Source organism: Prunus persica, chromosome G8 (assembly GCF_000346465.2).
Source record: "Prunus persica cultivar Lovell chromosome G8, Prunus_persica_NCBIv2, whole genome shotgun sequence".
NCBI lineage: Eukaryota > Viridiplantae > Streptophyta > Magnoliopsida > Rosales > Rosaceae > Prunus > Prunus persica.
The window spans coordinates 21318815-21339001 of record NC_034016.1 but is presented as its reverse complement, the minus strand read 5'-3'; the positions used below and the strand labels follow the sequence as shown (position 1 = coordinate 21339001).

The 20187-nt window shown below is 36.7% G+C and overlaps 5 protein-coding genes across 5 annotated transcripts; 2 read left to right on the top strand and 3 right to left on the bottom strand.

The window, feature by feature from the left end:
- On the bottom strand, positions 88 to 2081 carry LOC18766599 (aspartic proteinase-like protein 2). The gene has a single exon (XM_007200919.2). It carries the CDS (start codon positions 1631 to 1633, stop codon positions 167 to 169), a length of 1467 nt encoding a protein of 488 aa, XP_007200981.1. The 5' UTR covers positions 1634 to 2081; the 3' UTR covers positions 88 to 166.
- LOC18768499 (endo-1,3;1,4-beta-D-glucanase) lies at positions 2532 to 5745 on the bottom strand. Its single transcript, XM_007200306.2, has 7 exons — positions 5388 to 5745; positions 4989 to 5010; positions 4286 to 4415; positions 4067 to 4157; positions 3859 to 3948; positions 3583 to 3683; positions 2532 to 2951 (listed from the first exon to the last, which is right to left on the bottom strand). The coding sequence occupies exons 1-7, from the start codon at positions 5533 to 5535 to the stop codon at positions 2811 to 2813; spliced, it is 723 nt and encodes a 240-aa protein (XP_007200368.1). The 5' UTR covers positions 5536 to 5745; the 3' UTR covers positions 2532 to 2810.
- On the bottom strand, positions 6603 to 7298 carry LOC18766493 (basic proline-rich protein). The gene has a single exon (XM_020553602.1). The coding sequence runs from the start codon at positions 7296 to 7298 to the stop codon at positions 6603 to 6605; it is 696 nt and encodes a 231-aa protein (XP_020409191.1).
- Positions 15458 to 16185, top strand: LOC18768879 (heavy metal-associated isoprenylated plant protein 42). The gene is made up of 2 exons (XM_020553601.1): positions 15458 to 15506; positions 15554 to 16185. Exons 1-2 carry the CDS (start codon positions 15458 to 15460, stop codon positions 16174 to 16176), a joined length of 672 nt encoding a protein of 223 aa, XP_020409190.1. The 3' UTR covers positions 16177 to 16185.
- On the top strand, positions 16669 to 19746 carry LOC18767874 (apoptosis-enhancing nuclease). The gene is made up of 7 exons (XM_007199219.2): positions 16669 to 16991; positions 17457 to 17608; positions 17723 to 17856; positions 18024 to 18247; positions 18345 to 18518; positions 18925 to 19005; positions 19128 to 19746. The coding sequence occupies exons 1-7, from the start codon at positions 16951 to 16953 to the stop codon at positions 19396 to 19398; spliced, it is 1077 nt and encodes a 358-aa protein (XP_007199281.2). The 5' UTR covers positions 16669 to 16950; the 3' UTR covers positions 19399 to 19746.

Genomic DNA, 20187 nt, shown 5'->3' with positions numbered 1-20187 from the left:
CCTTTGGCTTCACAAACACAGCTTAATGAAACCTGTTTTGATTTTTTATTTATTTTTGCCATTGAAAAGAAAATGTCAATAATCTAATAAATGGAAATGAATCACACAATTTCATTGATAAATTTTGGAGCATCAAAATGAATGCTGGCCACTTGTTGAAGTAAATCTAATACAAAGAAGATATTTGCAGCAGCACAGAACTTATTAATAACAAGAATTTCAATAATCTTCCAATTGTTAAAGTGGAAGCTGAAGAAAGATTGTGGGCACCAATAGTGACAATTCCCCCTGACTTCTCATCTCTCACTTTGATGCTTGAAGAGCAGTTGTAATCCAACCACCCAATTTCCTGATTCTCAAGATCATAAATGACTAGCTTATTTGAAAGCACCAAATCTCCCAGAAGGGTCAGGGAATCTCCATTTCCGGATTTCATCCCACTGCTCTGCCAACCAGAGCACCAAACATCATCCTTCAACTGGAACAAATAGTCATGAGGATACACCGTCATTGAAGCCGAATTCTTGAAATGGAACTTCACCACTGGAAATCCATCATCGACACTCTTGGAATACTGGAAACATTTGAACTGCTCATCAACTGTATGTAATTTCAAGTCAGGCTGACTTGCAAAGATCTTGCTCATGACTGGTTGATAAACCTCCTCTGGAAGATAAGCCAAGGTTGTACCACTGTCAATTATTGTCCCTTCCTTGTCTCCAGTGTCAAATATACCTGTGGGAAGTTGTTCTACCACATTGCCACCCACCTCAACTGCCTCCATCGCAACATTGTAATGTGCCTGCCTTGGCACCAATGGAGTTGTATTCTTCACTTTTGGCTGCACCACTTCCCCAATGGCAAAAATCCCACCTCCGTTTACATTGTCCAGGCAATGTGCAAATTGTTTTCTGACCTTTCCAGATGCAGCCAGCTGCGAAATCACAGATGAATTTGCCTGCCCAAAACCAAGTATCCCATCAAGTGCTTCAGAAGACTTACCTAGCTGCCCAGATTGTTTATCTCCACAACCAAATACCATACTTCCATTTGTTCTTTCATCAAATTCAATATTGTCCTTCACAAAGTAACCAGCTGTTGCGCTTCCATCTCCATAAGTCACATCATATTCGCAGAGCAAGGTTGGCCTGCAACCAGGGAGCTGACCACTGTATTTGTCTGTGCAAAAGTCTTGATCACAAGTAACAGTTTGTGACGTTGAAGAGCTCTTTGGATCATACAATGTGAGCTTCACACCAATATCACTTTTCTTGGGACAGTTTGTGCAGCCAATACAATTGACCCATAAAATGTCACTTCCTGTATCGACCTGGACAAAATAGTCCTTTGAAGGTGAGCCAATCCCAAGTTTGGCAAAGTAGAGGCCAGTGTCAGAAGGATGGCCATTGCCGCCTATTTCCAGATCCACAGCAGAAGTAGAGCCTGAGCCTGCAGAGGCTAGAATTCTACCATGGCGGCGAGCATCATGGGCTTTCAATGCACTCAAAGACCGCTGGCCCTTGAACTTATGGTGCACAGGGAACACAAAGTCACCTGACGCATCCAGAACCAATGTGAAAAGAACCAGTATACGACCCAATACAGCCCCTCTTGTCGTTTTCCCAAGATCCATTGAAATTGCCCAACAAAGCAGGAGCCTTTAACGCTACTTTTACAAAATTGATTGAGATTGAAAACAACCCAAAGATTCAATTTTGATAGGCGAGAAAACTGAAGCTACAAGATCTGATTGGACCCAACAGCAAAAGAAGCTGTTCTGGGACAAATCCCAGATTTAAAAAAATTCGTAGCTTGAATTCTGAGGCTTAGAGATGTTGGTTTTGTTGAAAATTCATTGTCGAGTTGGGTGGAGAAAGAACAAGGAGGTGGGTGAAGGAGGAGGGAAAGGCATGTGTGAAGAGAGAGGAGTGGGAAAGCCTGATAAAGAGAAGAAAAAAGCGCAAAGCAGACGGCAAGAGAGAGAGACAGACAGACGAGAGAAGACTCGGACGAGAGAGTTGCGCGTTTTGAATGTCAAAGATTTACACTAATTGATCCATTAGTTCGTTCATCTCAACTTTAATTAATAGTACCAGACCAGTCAACATGCTAAACCAACAAAATAAAATTAAAAAGAGAGATAATAACAAAGTCAAGATAATAAGCATCTATCCAAAAGACCACAAAATTACAACAATTTATTTTTCTCTATATTTGGAAACGACGTTCAACAACATTGAAATTGCCAATTGGGTTATTCGTGGCAATTACGCAGTTGCCACGTTCTCTCTTTGTTTCTTCTTTGGTTTTTTGTTATATTCCATTTGGCCGGCCGCATTCTCTTCTGGTGAAAGAAAGACTTGGTAAAGAGATCCAACTTTCCTCTTCAAATACGGCCTTTTGAGTTCGTGAAAAAGGAGGACGAAGTTTGATGGTAGCTACATGTCCTTTGTGTTTCGAGAAAAGTTGGATAGGTGTAATAAAAGTGTTCTTTGTTTTTGGCTTCGGTTAATACTTATTTCAAATCAAAAAAACAAAATCTCCAAAATCAACGGTGGAGATGAACTCTATCACAATTTTTATGCAAATAACACTAGGGTATTATATTATCCTTCAACAATATTTTAGAAAAGCCAAATAGCTTCTCAAGCCTTCCCAAAGGAAGCAAGTTTAGCTCTCACATAAGTCTAATTCAACAATAACACTAGGCTATTATCTTATTATTCCAACTTTTCCTGCTCATCATCGTTATTGGTAACTGATTAACTGATATAATCTGATGGTGAGCATTTCATCCGCCATGATTATCTTTACTTGACATGCTGAGTAAACCAGGCCAACAAATCATGATGGGCTTCTCCAGCATGCTTGACAGCAGCCTCATCCTCTTCCTTGTACCTGACAGTCCATCCATGTGGAACACCAGGAAATATTTTCACATAGCCATTAACCTGCATAAAAACTACATCAATTAGTTTCTGAAAGTCATGTTGGCATCTGGGAAATTCCTCACTTTGTAATCACGGAATCATCGTACGACAATGTATCATACAAAGACTTCCGTTTAGGTTTCAGTGATTTTTCTAATGAATTTCACTTTCAAGGAATTGTTTTGTGCGGTGGGATTTGATAACCATTTCAATTTTAGTTTTTAGTTTTAATTTTTTGTTCTAGAGTATAGAACAAAATGAGAGTGAGAGTGAGAATGGGAGAGGATGAGAGGGGAGGATGGGAGGGAAGAGTAACAAAAATGAAAACAATTTCAAATAGATTTCAGTTTTTAGTTTTTATTTTCACTTTTGTTAATCCTCCCTCCCATCCTCCCTTCTCATTTTCCCTCTCAATTCCATCTTCTCTCATTCTCACTTCCATTCTCCCTCTTTTTCCTATATACTCTAGCACAAAAAATGAAAACTAAAAACTAAAAACTAAAAACTAAAATTGAAATGGTTATCAAACGGCCCCTAACTTTCTGAAACTGGAAGACCATGACAATTTATGATACAAAGAATTCCATTTAGGTGTTTTATTAATGAATTTCACTTCAAATATATTAACTTTCTGAAGTTGGGAGATGCTTACCTCAGGCTTACTGGATAAAACCTCCTCGTACTTTTTCAGGAGTTCAGGTGGAGAGATCTTGTCAAATTCAGCACCCAATATGGCTATTGGAGCCTTAATCTCTGAAACAAAAGAAGAAGAAAAAAAAACAGTAAAAGGTGTATTAGTAACTTCAAACACCAGAAGAAGCCAACAAGAGTGCAGTGCAGTAGTGCAGCCCAAGACACTAGAAGCAGAGTCTTCCTTCGGCCATATTTATCATACACAGCAGTTTAATTCTGCAGTGAAAATACATACCTTTAATATCATCAACTGTGACAAGGGAAGGGTGTAGCAACACTGCGGCTTGAATGTAATCAGACTTTGCTAGCTCCACCACCACCTTGGCTGAATAACAACCAAGAGTTGTTGGTTAATTTAACAGTAATTGCACAACTAGTGAAACCTAAAAAACAAATTTCTACAGTTATATGATTCTACTCTAAAAGTGTAGTAGGAGTCTTACCACCCCAACAGAATCCTGCTGCTCCTATCTTCGATACCCCTTTGTTCCTTAGAGCAGCAATTATAGGTTTAGCATCTTCAAATCCTTTGCCCTTAAAGAAAGAGGTGGGGGAAGAAAATAGCAACACTTTTAGCACATGATTAAACTTGAGTCATGATTACACATTCAGCAAGTTTACACTTTAAAGATAAGGAAAATAAAAAAGATTCAGAAACAAACTGTTCCATGAGATTGTATCCAAACTGATACAGGCCTCTCAGCATTGTCCGGTACGTAGGGATCTCCATAAAAGAAGTCTGGAACCACAACATGGAATCCAGCAGCACTAGCTATTTTGTCGGCCAGCTTCCTTTACAGAAACAGCAGTGAGTTCAAGAAAAATGAAAACATGTAATGAAAGGACGGGAAATAAATGTCAAAGCAAAGAGTAGTCCAGTTGTTAAAGCAGATTAACTCTTGTTAACAAAGCAACAAATTCACTTATCATGAGGTTTCAGAAATGGCGTAGACAAATATACGTTTCACGGACTGAGTGATAAAGGGCTTGGAAGTGCAGCATCAAATATAAAGTTTTTACACATTTGGCGGAGAATTGTCATTTCATTTGGTGAGAGGGTTTTTTAACAACTGTGAACCCACCAGGGTCCATAAAATAAAACTTCTCTTATAAATGGTTGCCCCTAACTAAAACAACCCATTTCAAAATATTTATTTTTATCTTTATGCAGACGTAAATGATCATGACCAGAGTAGGCAACAAAGAGTATCCATCAGAATTCAGTAGCTAGATAAGCTGCAGCTAATATTTTTTAAAAAGGAAGGGGATTGGGAGAAATCATGTTAGGCTTTTCATGTAAGGTGCTAAAATATCCATCATGTACAATTAACAAACGAGGATGCAGAGTTGAGAAAGTAGGCATACCTTAGGTTTGGTGCTTCAAATCCTTCAAAACAAATAAATATACTGTCAAAACTTAAAATTTCAACTCACCAAGCAGAATTGAAAGAGCTCTAAACATGTACAAAAACTTACTAAAAAGAAAGTATTTGGACCAACAGAAAGAAATAACCATGTAACTGATCAACTTAGAAGTTAAGCATCAATATTATACATGTACAAAAAGAACACAAAGGAAAAAGAATCCATTTTTGAGAAGCTAAGCATGGAAACCATAATTTAACTACCACCCAGATCACAAAAGCAGATGAGATGTGAGACAAAAAACCCAAATTGGTATGTGATAAACAATAGCAGCAAAAAAGAAAGAAACTTCATCAAAATTACAAAGAAAGAAAGAAAATTGGTGAAATGGGTAATTACCATATACATCAGAAACGAGAAGAATGGCCTGCTTGGAATCAGAAGGGCCAGCAACGTAGGCTTTTAAGCCTCCAATTTCAGTCACTGAACCAGCTCCGGAGCTTGAGCTAAGGGTTGGTGGGTTTTCACAGCACTGAGGCCCCGACATAGCTTTACTCAGAGAAGCAGAGATTCAGAGCCACACACACACAAAATCAATAAGTGAGAGAGCTCCACTGATATATTAGGAAGCTAGCAGTACTTGCCTTGGAGAACAATTTGCTTCCTATCTGAAATGTTACACGTATCGAAACATTATTGAACAAGTTTTCTCCTGACTTCTCAACGTCACAGACTGTTTTTCTTTTTTCCCTCATGATTGATGAAGACAGATGCAAGAAGAGCCACAGGCACCGTAATTTTCTTTCTTTTGGGTTCACAAAGAGCCACAGGCCCAATATTTTTCTTTTTTTGTGGGTTAATAAAGAACACAGGCCCAGTTTTTTTATTTTCTTTTGGGTTCACAAAGAGCCAGAGGCCCAGTATTTTTCTTTTTGGTAATTTCAGTCAATATTTAGCCCAATCCTCTTGTCTTGATTAGCTCACGCATGGGAGGAGTGTGACTTTGCTATTGCATGCTTGCTTGCTAATTGCGGAAATTCTCAAATGCGGGATAATTGGCCACTCACATTCCTCAACTATCCCGCATTATATTGTAGATCAGTTTACGGTAACAAGATAATACATTTATATAACTAAATCAACAGTTAGCCGAAATTACAAACTGATTAGAAAATAGAAATTGGTAATTCTTAATTATTTACCATGATTAAGTACCAATTTCACGGGACATACATGTACTTAATAATTAGACCTAACCTACCCAAAAGGAATAGCAAGTTTGGACACAAACCAGCAGAATCACATGAAAAGAGAGAGAGAGAGAGAGAGAGAGAGAGAGAGAGAGAGAGAGAGAGATGAATCTATGTATAAACTCCTCAACATTACAAATTTGTAAAATATTTGCATCGAATTGTTGTTTCATCCTCACAATATATTAAATTAAAATCATGTCTAAATATGCGATCATGATTCCAATTTAGAAATATAACATATGTGACAAAGTATCATTATTGTACCGACACATACACTTTCATCTCCAAAAACAAATTCAGAGAGTTGAACAGATGCAATTGGTTCTTGAAAACAGAAGAAATAATAACACACGCAAACACCTTACATTATGGTGCAAGCACTACTGCTAGTGTTATCGTCGCTGAAATAATGGAGCATTGAGTTGCCAACCGGCGGTTCCTTTGTTCGATGATAATAAGGATAAGGATACATTTGCAATGGTGGCGGCGGTCGTGGCAGCGGTGCCATGCTCGAGTGGTGACCATTACCACCATATGCATGTGGCGGCGGTCGTGGCAGCGGTGCCATGCTCGAGTGGTGACCATAACCACCATATGCATGTGGCGGCATTGGTGGCCATGGCGGCAGTGGAAATGCAGGCGGTGGACCTGGCGGTGGCCTCCCGTACATCCCTCGGGCCCAATTGTTTTTTGGCCCAAGCGGTTTTGGCTTGGGGAAATTGCCCTTGCCATGGGGTGCAACAAATGGATCATTAACATTGGCTGGCTTCTTAATTTTATGTCTACGACCATGATCATCTCCATCAATCTGATCGTCAGAATCAGAATCAGAATTTGAATGATCATGATTATGATCATTGTGATGATCGATGATCTTTTTCGTGTCCTTGGCTTTGGGGTGGTGATGATGATTTTGAGTGTTCTTCAATCGTTGTGCTTGTTTTTTCTTTTGGGCAGCACGAGGGTCCTTGTAGGACACAAGCTCTGTCCTAATCTTAAGCTTTGCAATTGTCACTAAGATTGTGGCTGGATCTGCCTCACCAGAAACTGCTACCATCCCTTTTTCATAATCTATGGTGATGGAATTTACTCCTATGTATATACAAATCGAACGTACCCAGAAATCAATTGAAAATTGAAAAATTAATAATCAAACCAATACCAATTTTTATTTTATTTTTTCTATGTATAGTAGGTATATATGTCACAAAAATGCAAGGCACAAAAATTGGAACAGAAGAGTGAGTTTTCGTACCGTTAAGTTTCTGCAATTTCTTCTTTATTTTGGTAGCACATCCCTTGCAACATGTAATCACCTTCTTTTTTTTTATGAACTTGGGGGGCCATAGCTTGGTGAAGTGGGGAGGCCATAGCCGAAAACCCCCCAGACAACATGTACTCACTTTCAAAATGCAAGTCTGCAAGAAAGAACATATTAAATTTTGTTATATTAATCGTAAACTGAAAGAGAAGGTAGCCCTAGCTAGAGAGACATACGGGACCATCAGCAGGGTGATTCTTCATTGCAAGTGCAGTCTCTTTGATGAGAGCTTGAGATTTTGTACGTCTCCCTCACAAGTCCAAAGCAAAGAACCCTAAAGCTATAAAGACAGGTGCTGATTAGTCGGCAAGAACTTAGACTTGGATTTGTAAAGAAAATTGATTTGGGAGAAGATAGCGGTGACATTTATAGGTTATTTGATTAGAAGTTGGGTCAAGTATTGATTATGAGGATCTCCATGAATTGAAAATCTTGTACCATTTTTGGTATTTTTCACTCAAAAATAAAAATAAAAAATAAAAAATTTCTGATGTATAATTTTGGTCCGTTAGTTATAGCCAGTCCTTGATCAAAGAAACTCTACCTTCTTGGTTCATCTCCACGCATGGTTTGGATCAGGAAGGCTGAGAATCTGGAAAAGCATACCAATCACGCAACCCAAGGAGTCGTCCCTAACAGTTAATACACTTTATATATATGCATGTTAACAACCTTTTTTATAATTATTAATACGTATTTTATGGTATAATTATACCTAATTCTGACTTGGATATTCATATATATATTTTTAACTTATCCAAAACAAAAAAAAAAAAAAAAATCGCTTAAATATATACATAGAGAGTAGAAGGCCACATTTTTGTAGTTCCCCTAGAACCTCCAAAACCTTAGGACCGTCACTGTATGCATGTAACCAGTGCTGACAAAATTACTTCTGTGATTACACGTTTATGAATATTGAATTATGACCAAGTAAAATTCACTAATTTATTATTGTTTATTTTAAATTCAATTTAATTATAGCATATGTGAATTAAGACAGTTAACTAAAGCATTGTTCCTTCTCTTCACCTAAATTCCATCTCATTCCTATATATTAGAGTAATTTAAAAGAAATCATTCCCCTATTAAACAAAACATTTCAATTCAATTGACGTGTGTGTATAGAAATTTGGAACCCTCCTTTGGGTAAGACATAAGATCTCCATTATCATCTATAAGGGCAAGAGCATTGTTGTTGGGACCAAGATCATCTGCCACATCAGTATGCTTTGCGTTTGACATGTCTTTGAATCTGATCTCAATAGATACACGAAACGAGAATAATTATAGCTGCAGGTTTGGTGTGTTTTTGGAACAGTGAACTTCCCATCAAGAAACGTTTGAATTAATTTGTACGTAAAACTAGTTATCTGTTTGTCTTCAAATCTATGCATGCAACCAGTGCTGATAAAATTACTTCTGTGATTTTAGATGTTTCTGAATATTAAATTATGACCCTTTAAGTAAAATTCACTAATTTGTCATCGTTTATTTTGCACTTAAGTTCGATTTCATTCCCATATATATTAGAGTAGTTTAAAAGATTACCCTTATCAAAAAATTCAATTCAATTCAATTGACGTGTGCGTGTGCGTGCGCGCATAGAAATTTGGATAGCATCCACCTACCCTTGGTACTTGTGACACGGACTGAGACATATGCGACTAAAAGCTAAAGTTGTTTTTCTTCAAAGGTAAAAGACAATTACAATCCATCTTTAAATAACAAAAGTTACTTATATGTACTATACCTAGTAATAAAAATTAAGGCTACATCACTATATATTATATATATAGAAATTCTCTTATACGGATGTCCGGACGAAATTATCAAAGAAGTCAAAAGTCGTCACAAAAAGTTTGGAAAACGGAAACCAGTCGCTGAATCTGTTCAAAACAAAGATAGTTTTCAATATTAGATCAAAGCATGTGGAAACTACTCGCAACACTTTTGTAATTAATTAGTTAAAAACGTATAATGCAAAGTATAATTAATTACAAGCACCACAGTCTAGTCTTTGTTAATTCTTACCCCAACTGGTTTCTTTTGGGGACGACGAGAGTCCTCATAGGCCGAAAGCGTAAGTGTTCTCTTGTATTTTGTCAATATTGTGTTCGTGATTGTGAGTATATCTATATCACCAAAAACTTTTACTTTCCATTCATGAGGTCCATATTTTGAGAAGCTGAAGACGAAATCTACTCCTACAACCCAAAAGATAGAAAATAAATACATAAATATGAGTATTGAATAAAACATATACACAATTAAAAAAGAGTTTCATTTGCAATGCACGAACCTTTTATTTTGCGCAACGTTTCCGTTATTTCGTCAAGACAACCTGGGTAATGTACCTTCAAAACACAAGTCTGCAATGCAAGAAAATGTATTTATAATTAAATTTAGTCATAAAATGAAGAGGCCGTGAGTGAGGCGTAGCAAGACATACCACCGGACCATCAAAACCGCGGTTCTTCTTCATCAATGGAAGAGCAACCTCAGTAGTACTGCGGTTCTCCATTGACGCGGGAACAATAGCATCCTTTGAGTTCGATTGAAATTAATCAAATCATTAGTTATACATAATCAGGGAATAATGCAGAATGCATGTATGCTAATTAATATGTTGATATACTGAATGAAGGATTATAATGGTGATGCTTAGCCGGAAATTGCAATCTTAATTACCTTGTTATAATTAGGGGATAATTTTGTGTCGTTTTGAATGAAGTGATCATTATTCTTGATCGTTCGACCTTGTGCAAGATTATTTGCAGCAGGATTTGAATTCTTCTTGTCGTAGGACACAAGCTTTGTACGTGCCTTACAAACCCTTGATATTGTCTCTATGACTATGGCTGGGTCTACAATATCACCACAAACTGCTATCGTGCGTTCGCGTGCATTAATGGTGATGGATTTTATTCCTAGAAGAAAAGTAAAGAACTATATTAATATCAAACGGAACCTCCATATATATATATATATATTTGCAGCATTATTATTAATTAATAATTATGAAAGAGTTTATTTGTACCATTTATTTCCTGCAACAAATTTTTCTGTATTGCCTCAAAATAATAAGTAATCCCACCTCTTGAAATCTTCACAACACAAGTCTGCAGGGAGCATGTATATAGACGCATTAATGCATGGTTATTATGAAAAATAAAATGAAAATGAGGAGTAATACGATATAATATGTATGTAAGCTATAGTTTTTCTTGGTTGATTTCTTAATAACCTCAAATTGGAAGTTTTTCTTGTTTTTGAATCCTTGTGCTGCTGCAGCAACAGGTTTGTCCTTGGCATTTCTGTGGGGCTTAATCTGTGCATACTTTTCTATTGTCTTTACCAGTGTGGCTGGATCTACATGATCACCAGAAACTGCTATCCTCCACTGATAATAATCTACCGTCACACAATTTATTCCTATATGTTTGCAAACCCAAAATTTGAAAAACTCATATAATCAAACCCGTACGTACCAATATATAGTTGAGAGTTATGTATAGGGGTATATGTTAGATTGAATTTTGAATGAGTATATTGAAATCAAATCCAAACATATAATCCTATATATATATATATATATATATATGTATGTATAAAGTTTTTGAATAATTGGTACCGTCAGTTTTGTTCAACTCTCTCTTTATTCTGTTAAGGCGTTCAAAACAACACAAGTTAACGACCTTCACAACATGAGGGATCTGCAACAAGGCAATCAATATATAACACGGTATATATTAGTGCATGTAGATTTTGAGATGGTTATTTGCTTCTAGGGTCTCAGTTAATTTCTTACCTTAGAATAGAGAATTTTCAAGTCCTCGGCAGGTCTTTCATTCTGAATATGGTTGTTAAAGGCTTCATCACAAGGGTTCTTTTCTATTTTGTAGGACAAAATCTCTGCATCCGTAAGTATTGTCTGAATGATTGTGACTGGATCTACATGATCGCCACAAACTGTTATCTTGGCACCACACCTATTTCCTCCCCTTTCAAAAGGCTTCGCTGAGACGGAATGTGCTCCTACACACACACACAAACACATATATTCGAATGTTATATATACTTACTCAGTTGTACAAATTACTTGCATAATAAAGAGGTTTATTTATTAATTTTTACCTTCAATTTCCTCCAACTTTCTTTTTATTCTATTACGCACACTAGACTCAAATTGGTTCACCTTCACGACATGATAAGTAATCTGCAACAACATACATATTAATTCCATACCATTCAGTGCTATAATATAATGCCGAATTAATAATTAAGAAGTAGCTTGATACATACGGGGGTGTCGTGATGAACACGGTGGTTCTCCAATGATGAAATTGTACAACTCTTCTTTGGGTTAGACATAACATCGCCGTTATCATCTATAAGGGCAAGAGCAGTGTTGTTGGGACCAAGATCATCGTAGTTTGCCCTCACTGCCACAGACGTATACTTTGCGTTTGACATCTCTCACACAATCCCTTGCTAGCTAATAGATTAAAGACTGCGGACTAGTCGTAGAAGAAACCTAGGGTTCTTTGAGAAAGTAAATAATGTTGGGAGAAGATTGTGATTTGTGAGGTATTTATATCGCAGAAAATATATGCCAATATTACTTTTTTCAGAATCTTTTGACCTTTTTTTTTTGGGTATGTTATGAGATTTTCTAAGCCTTGCTTTGCCAGGAAACCCTTGTTTCTTAGGAATCTTAAACCCTTCCCTTCCTTGCTGCTTAAGAATAAACGGCAACCAAGAAAAGTGAATCAAAATCCGATTTCATAAATGCCAATTTTAGATTTTCTTTCCATTAATTATATATGCTTCTCGTAAAACAATGTTATTTTGATTTGGCGAAGAAACAGATTTATTTCTAGGAAAGAAAATTCAGCTTAATTATAAATCTTTAATTTGCGATCACATAAGCTTGGCTCTTAGTAAAATTCACTAAATCAGTCTCGTTTATCATAAATCTTGTGAGTTTTGACAGTTGGTATGTTATTAGAATTTCTAAGGTTTGGTTTGCTTCACACCAGGAAGCCGCTACTTCTTAAGAATCTTAAACCCTTTCCCTGCTTGGTGTGCTTGAGTTGAGAATAAGGGAGCTTGAATAGTGATACCCGAACCCTCTAGGAATTCAATTGAAAAACCCAAAGCTCATTTTAGAAAACAAAATTACAACTTTGCCACCACCTTTTCAAGGCAAAAACCCAAATTGAAGCGTAGCCCAAGTTTCACTAAAACACCCCAAAACACTCAAAACAAGCCCACCCCACATTAAAACAAAAAACAAACAAAAACAAAAGAAATTAACAATCGCTGGGAAAACGTGCGTAGGAACACAAGTATTGGCCTCATGATTTTCCTCGTACTTTCTTACGTATTTCCAAGTGCTTTCAACTGAATAATTTTTTTTAATATATAAAGAAGAAAAAGAGAATTAGAAACGAAAACCACGTGCAACACAATCAACAAAGCAGTCCAGCTGAATCGCTGGGAAAACTTGAGTACGGGGGTAGAACTCATTCTGTGAGAGGGCAGGGAAAGTGTTATGAAAAATGTGGTAAGAGGGCAAGGAAAAACACATATCTTCCAGCTGAACACAATTCATTCTGTGAGGTGGAGTTCGCTAATATAATGAGGGTTATTTTTATTAGAGATGTAGTACACAATGTGATATAAAAATGTAGTAAGTCTAGTATTTTTCAAAAAAGAAGCCTGGTTTGCGAATCAACGGGTAAAAAGCCGGCAGCCAATAAGAATATAGATCTTGATTTTACTCCGTTTGCGAGAAGCCTCACGCAACAAGTGCCTAAGGTTGTGAGATTGCCAACGTCAGTGAAAATTGACATTGACTTGTAAAGTCGTGGTTTAAGTTCAAATTCCCATGACATTTTTGACTGTGTGAGAGAAATACCCTCTCTCCCATATCGCTTGAATGAAAAAAAAAAAAAAAAAAAAAACATGTGACATATAATATCATAGCAAACTTGCTATCATGGAGGGAATGCTAACAGTGCATTGTTGAAGAAATCATATAACATTTTGAAATCAGAAGGGTGCAATTATCTATTCTTCAGGCTACTGACGCTATTGTATAATTTGTATTAGTTAGTCCCATCAATTGGGAGAAGATTGTAATTTGAGATATTTATTTACACATAAGTTACTTTTCATCAATCTTGTAAGTTGCAACTTGTAACCAAGATCCAATTTCATATGCCAATTTCAGAGGGGTACAAACGACATTATATATTTTGCAATATTCACGAATTTGCCTCAGGATCATTTGTCTTATCCGAAAACTTCTGCCCATTGGTCTGGTCCTTTGCAGTTGAGGACAATAATTGGTTTAATTACATTTTTAGCTAGTTTGTACCTAATATTCGTTCCTGTAAAAAGGATTCATTTTTTAGGATTCATTTTTTGGCTTAAATGTTAAAATGGTCCCTCTGTTTTATCTCATAGGCCAATTTAGTCCATGTGTTATTAATTTGGCCAATTTGGTTCTTGTGTTTGTATATGTTAGTCAATGTGATCCATTCCTTTAAACATATGTAATTAATTATAACAAAAACTGTAATTGATTATAAAATTTTAAATTCAAACTGAAAATGGAATATATTTCTTTTAAATTTCACCTTTCCCAATTTCGCGCACACACCTCAACCACCTTCCAAACCCAGCCACCCTCACCACCACCACTCCAACCCCAAAACCATAGCCACCCTCACTACCATTCCAACCTCACCTAAACTACAACAACTCTCTCTCTCTCTCTCTCTCTCTCTCTCTCTCTCTCTCTCTGTGACAAATCATGAAGATCATCATAGCCAGTCACCGTAAGCTTGACGGCTCTACCGCCAATTGATCATCTTGGCTGCAGCAAAAGTCGATGACATTCAGACCAATAGATCGAAGAGGAGAGAAAGATGAAGGATAGAGTATGAGAAAATCTTAAACATAAGATAGAAGAAAATTTGCAGCAAGAAAAGAGTAGGCATCAATTCTACTAAGAACCCTTTTTTTTTCCTAAAGGAATCGAGACCATTGGAGGTTGAGGTTGTGTGGGTTTTAATCATTTTAGCATTATTATTATTTGAGTTTAAATCTTTATAATTAATTACAAAATTTTAAATTAATTTTAAATGTTCTTTTTTTAGGTTTTAACATAATTTTGACAAAAAGGATCAAATTTATTAATAGATACAAACACAGAGACTAAATTGGCCAAATTAATAACACAATGACTAAATTGGCCGATAAGGTAAAACACAGGGACCATTTCAACATTTAAGCCTTTTTTTTTTGGCTGAATTCTAATTCTTCAATCTTCACCACTTAAGTGAAATTTAGTATCTCTCACTTTTAATTCAATTCAGGATTTTGAGCTTTCTTCCCACTTAAGTATCTCTTGAAACCAAAACAAAATCACTCAAAGCCGTTAATTGCGTTTTAGCCAATTAATAATTAGTGCCCATAAATCCTTCACATTCTCTATATATATATATATTTCTTACCTATCCAAAAAATATTCATCTTGAATTCATTTTTAATTTCTACAAAACCCATTAGTCTCATACCTCTTCTTCTATTTCCATTCTACTATACAAAGATCTGAAGCAATTCTGATGGAGCAACATCGTGCACCCGTTCCGGTATGTATTTTTCTTTTATTTCTATTGTATTTGGTGCATATGTAAACATATATTACTCTAGCGTTTTCGACTTAAATGGTTCTGAATTTGTTATCGAGTTGCATTTTGATTATATCATATTATTCCTAACTATTTCAAATTAATGTTTTCTGCAGATTTGTACTATAAAAATGAATCTCCATTGTTGTGCAAAGTGTCCAATAAAACTGAAGGAAAAGTTGCAGAAACTCAATGGTAAATATATTGTTTTCCGTTCATGATTTCATCATGCATCTGGCTCGTTTATTTAGTTTATAATTTATTTTATTTAATTTTTTTATTTTATAGGAGTGGAGGACATAAACATAGATCCAGAACAAGGATTATTAAAAGTTTCAGGTGACATAGACCCTATGGTTCTCACAAATATAGTCAAAAACATGGACAAAAAGGCAGAACTTTGGTCCTTCCAGAAAGAACCCTACAAAAACAATGTTAATATTGGTGCGTCTACTAAGTACAACATCCAAATTGGCGAAGATTGCTCTTGTGATGGTGATGAGGCTGAAAGCAGTTCGGATGATGAAAGCAAACGCAGTATTGCACCCAAGAAGCAACATGGAGTTCTCACTTGGGCCAAAAATGACAAGAAGAAGAAGAATGGGAAGGGATTTTCTGGCATGGGAATGGGCATGGGCATGCCTATGCCTCCTCAGCATCGGCCGCCTATGCGGCCATCTATGGGCATTCCGGCTCATAGGAGTTTTCATGGGATGCCCGGACTCGGATACTGGCCACCAAACCCATTTTATCAACCAATGGCGTATCATAGATCGTCACCGTCACCATATGGTTATTACGGACAAATTCAGCCACCACCTTATTCATATTTTCAATCAAGATCGCCACCCAAAGTTAACCCTATTGTCCACTACACTAACTATGCGGACAACTATCGGTACCCCATGTAGGCTGGTCATATATTGTTGATTGAACATGCCTAGCCCATATATTTTTTAAATTGTTGCTAGGTTAATTTATATGTACATGGGTTTTGCTTTCATGTTCGGATAATTTCTTAATTTCCTTGTTTTGGCTCAAACATGAACTTTTTGACATTATGTTTTAAAGATTTCTAGTCTCATAATCATTTAATTCTATGTTAAAGACCTGATGTTTATTCTTTCTCGTTTGCGTAGCCTCATGCAATTAGTAATTTTATGTTCATCAAATTTGATGATTATTGATAATTTCCTTCTTCAAAATCAATATGCACCGTTTGTTGTAGATAAAGCATCAATTCTAAATCGCAGGTAATAGCCGAACCCCTAAAAGTGATGGAAATGGTTTGGGATAAAAGAAATTCCAATTAGGTTTTCTCTTAAAAGTGCTACCACATAATTTATGGATATTTATATTACTTTATTAGTGATTTTGATTCACTATCTAATATCTATGAAGAGAAATTACTCATAACATAATATTGATATAAAGATTCGTATATATAAGAGTGATTTCTTGCCAAATATAATCAATTATGATAAGAAAAAAAATGACGGTCGCATAGAGAAATTAATGGTACAATTACTTGAAAAACCCTAATTCTCTGACTCTCTGTGAGAGAAGTCAGAAAAAATATCCCCCATTTGGGCTCACCTCCATTTTGTGCACATTTCTCGTACTGCTGTTTTCCCGCCAATTTTGAAGCCTCGTCGACGGCGTTGCTGAGAGCAGCTCTGGGCTCCATGGACTTCGAACCAGAACTTCCAAAAACCACAAACACAAGGTTCCATCTCTCTCTCTCTCTCTCTCTCTCTCTCACATCTTCTGCAATTTGTGAGGTTTATGGCTTTTATTTCCACATTTCCACAAGGACTTGCATGCTTGCTGAGAAATTGAATACAGATTTTGTTTGGGTGGCTTATTTATGAACTTTTCTGATAAGCTAATTGAGGTGCATTGCAGAATTTGACATGGTTTATCACGCATTGTTTGATTCTAGTTTTTTCGAAGTGTATTTCTTGATTTGGAAATAAATTTCCTTTGATTTTGGAAACAAATCCTTCCTTGGGGATCATTTCACTTAATTAATCCCAATTGTCCTGCTATAGTAATGTATCTAAACTTGAATATTTAAGAACAATTGCAAAACTAGTTGACAAACTGTGCTATTAGGTATATACACAATGTGATATGTGATTTTTTTGTTGTTGAATATTTTGAAAAGATTCTTGACCTGTGGGCTTTGCAGGTACAAATGTGCTGCATGCTACAAGCAGTATAAGAAAAAGGAACATCTAGTCGATCACATTAATGTCTCGTTCCATTCAGTTCATCAGCCTAGATGTGGAGTGTGTAAAAAGCACTTCAAATCTTTTGAATCACAGAGGGAGCATGTCACCGGTGAGATGTAATTCCGAGTTGCATTGTAATTGATCAGATCATTGCATAGTCGTTTTGATTCATCTATAAGATTGCTTGCTGTTTGATATCCTTTCTCTGGTTGCTATGATTTAGGACCACTGGCAAAAGAAAATTGCAAGACGGTTTTCTCTGAACAAGGTTGTGATCTATGTTTGAAGATTTTTGATAGCCCTAATTCTCTGAGCGCTCATAAATATATGTGTCGCCTATCTGCACCTGTTCCTCTGGTAAGTTGATTAGTTGAACATCAAGCGTCCTGTATGGAATTGGGAAACTTGTCAGCTTCCAGTATTCTGAATCTTTTACCCTTTTTACCCATTAAAGATACTCTTAGCAGCAACCGCATATAAGATATGCACATACATTACTTATATTTTCAGTCAAAGTGTTGCAGGTAACAATGATGGAGCGATGTGAAGAATTTAAACATGATATAAACTCCAGCAACGAATATCACGTTGGAGATGGTACGGAAGCAATTGCTCTGGATTGTGAAATGGTTGCTGGTGGAAGTGATGGATCACTGGACCTGTGTGCAAGGGTGTGCCTGATTGATGAAGACGAGACTATCCTCTTCCACACTTATGTGCAGCCCCAATATCCTGTCGTTAATTACAGGTACTAGTGTGTTATGTTTCTCATCTTTGATTTCTTACAAGAATTTTGCGAATAGGCCTCTGATTATTCCCACGTGTTGACAATGTTTCCATTCCAGATATGAAGTTACTGGGTTAACAGAAGAGCATCTCAGAGATGGCATGCCACTCCAAAAAGTGCAAGATAAGGTTTTGCAAATTTTGTATAATGGAAAGACCAAGCTTCTTGTGGGGCATAGTGTAGAGAATGATTTGGATTGCTTGAGAATGAACTATCCTGATTACCTGCTGAGGTATAAGAGTTTCTGTTTTCTTCTGTAATCCTCTTCTTGAGATATGTGAATCACGAGCACAGTGTTTCTATAGTTTTTCTAGATCTGATTGAACTATCATGTCATGCTATGTTCTGGTTCTCATATGCACTTGTATTCTTCTCTTCAGTCCCTTTCTTTATTATATAGGCCATAGTGTTTGGGCTGCTTTGTGTAGATGTAAGATAGACGGTGTCACTGTTTCTTGGACAATTGCGTTTATGGCTGTACTTCCTTTCATTCAGGCCAGTCAAGATTATGGCCTTAGTCATGATGAAATTTTGCATAAAGGACCAGCTTATATGGCATCTATTTAACATAGATTGAGCAAAGAAGCCTGTTCTCTGTTGCCTCTTAGATGCTTGATGGTTACTTATTTTATATGCAGGGATACTGCAAACTACCATCCTCTGATGAAGACAAATCTGGTTAGCCACCCGCTCAAGTACCTCACCAGAACATATCTAGGGCAAGTTATTCTTCTTCTCAGATTTTTACTTTTTTAGTCTCTATGTTATTTGCTTGTAGAAGCAGGCTCTAGTTTTAATTGCTCCATTGAATATTTAGTGTCATGAGGCTTTGGTTTTACAGGTATGATATCCAGTCAGGTTTTCATGATCCATATGAAGATTGTGTGTCTGCTATGAGACTCTACAAAAGGTTCTGTGCGCTAGATCATCAGAAAGAAGGCAATGTGGCTTCACTTGCTATGCTGTGTGCAAAAGACATCCCTGGAAGTTTTGATTCTTGGGAAACCGACAAACTTGAGAAGATGACACTCGATGAGCTTTATGAAATGTCGAGACCAAACTACAAATGTTGGTGCCTGGATTCAGTGCAAGCAATGCAACCTCAGCATTAGATTCTCACTTGAAGTTAAGTCATTGCAATTTTCGTTCACATACCGCAGGATTGACAGAAACATCACATGTAGGAATATATGTAGGAATTACAAGTCTGAAGCTGTTGGAGATTCTGAGCAAGGGTACCATCGCACATGTAGTAGGAAAATCTTTTTAGGGGGTCATGCCTTAATGTTATATAAGTTTGTTCATGCCTCCTTTTTCGTCATCGGTCTCGGATGGTGAAATGATGCAAATTCTCTAAGGCCCTGTTTGGTTTGGGAGAGAGGATTTGCATTTGCATTTAGATTTCAAATCTATGGATATAATTTCATGACATGATTTTGCTGCTTGGGTTTTGGGGTAGATTTTATTTGTGTGATTCCCTAAAGAGTACAGAGCTTCTGCTCTGGTGTGGCGTGGTGCACGTGATGAGATGCTTAAAGGTTCAGTGGGTGAGTTAGTAATTTATAAGGTGGGTATACGTATATATTTCTCTAGAAGCAGAACTACTTTTTGTTTTATACGTATAAACCGAAAAAGGAGGGTTGGGCCTCTGTCACTATTTACAGCCCAACTAGCCCATCTTCAGCTGTCAGATTAGCAACGACTTGTGGGCTTGTAGCATCCTAAGGTAATAGTAATACCAAAGCAAATGTAAATTCTATTCCGAAAAAAGTTAACCCAAAAAGAAAAAAAATCAGAGGACTACTGTTCAACCAATCATAATGTTTTTTGGGCAGCAATGAAATAAGATTCAATATGCGATGATCTCCGTTTTCAATTTTCCCTTGTATGCAAAATCAAAT

Bases quoted from the DNA above. Each gene is read 5' to 3' on its own strand.
- LOC18766599 (XM_007200919.2), bottom strand. From the start codon at position 1,633: ATGGATCTTGGGAAAACGACAAGAGGGGCTGTATTGGGTCGTATACTG.
- LOC18768499 (XM_007200306.2), bottom strand. From the start codon at position 5,535: ATGTCGGGGCCTCAGTGCTGTGAAAACCCACCAACCCTTAGCTCAAGC. The intron at 5,011-5,387 runs GTAATTACCCAT...TTTGTTTTGAAG, and splicing joins TCTCGTTTCTGATGTATATG to GATTTGAAGCACCAAACCTA. The intron at 4,416-4,988 runs GTATGCCTACTT...GTTTCTGTAAAG, and splicing joins TTTGAAGCACCAAACCTAAG to GAAGCTGGCCGACAAAATAG.
- LOC18766493 (XM_020553602.1), bottom strand. From the start codon at position 7,298: ATGGTAGCAGTTTCTGGTGAGGCAGATCCAGCCACAATCTTAGTGACA.
- LOC18768879 (XM_020553601.1), top strand. From the start codon at position 15,458: ATGGTAAATATATTGTTTTCCGTTCATGATTTCATCATGCATCTGGCT. The intron at 15,507-15,553 runs GTTTATTTAGTT...TTTATTTTATAG, and splicing joins TTTCATCATGCATCTGGCTC to GAGTGGAGGACATAAACATA.
- LOC18767874 (XM_007199219.2), top strand. From the start codon at position 16,951: ATGGACTTCGAACCAGAACTTCCAAAAACCACAAACACAAG. The intron at 17,857-18,023 runs GTAAGTTGATTA...AAAGTGTTGCAG, and splicing joins TATCTGCACCTGTTCCTCTG to GTAACAATGATGGAGCGATG. The intron at 18,248-18,344 runs GTACTAGTGTGT...TTTCCATTCCAG, and splicing joins TATCCTGTCGTTAATTACAG to ATATGAAGTTACTGGGTTAA.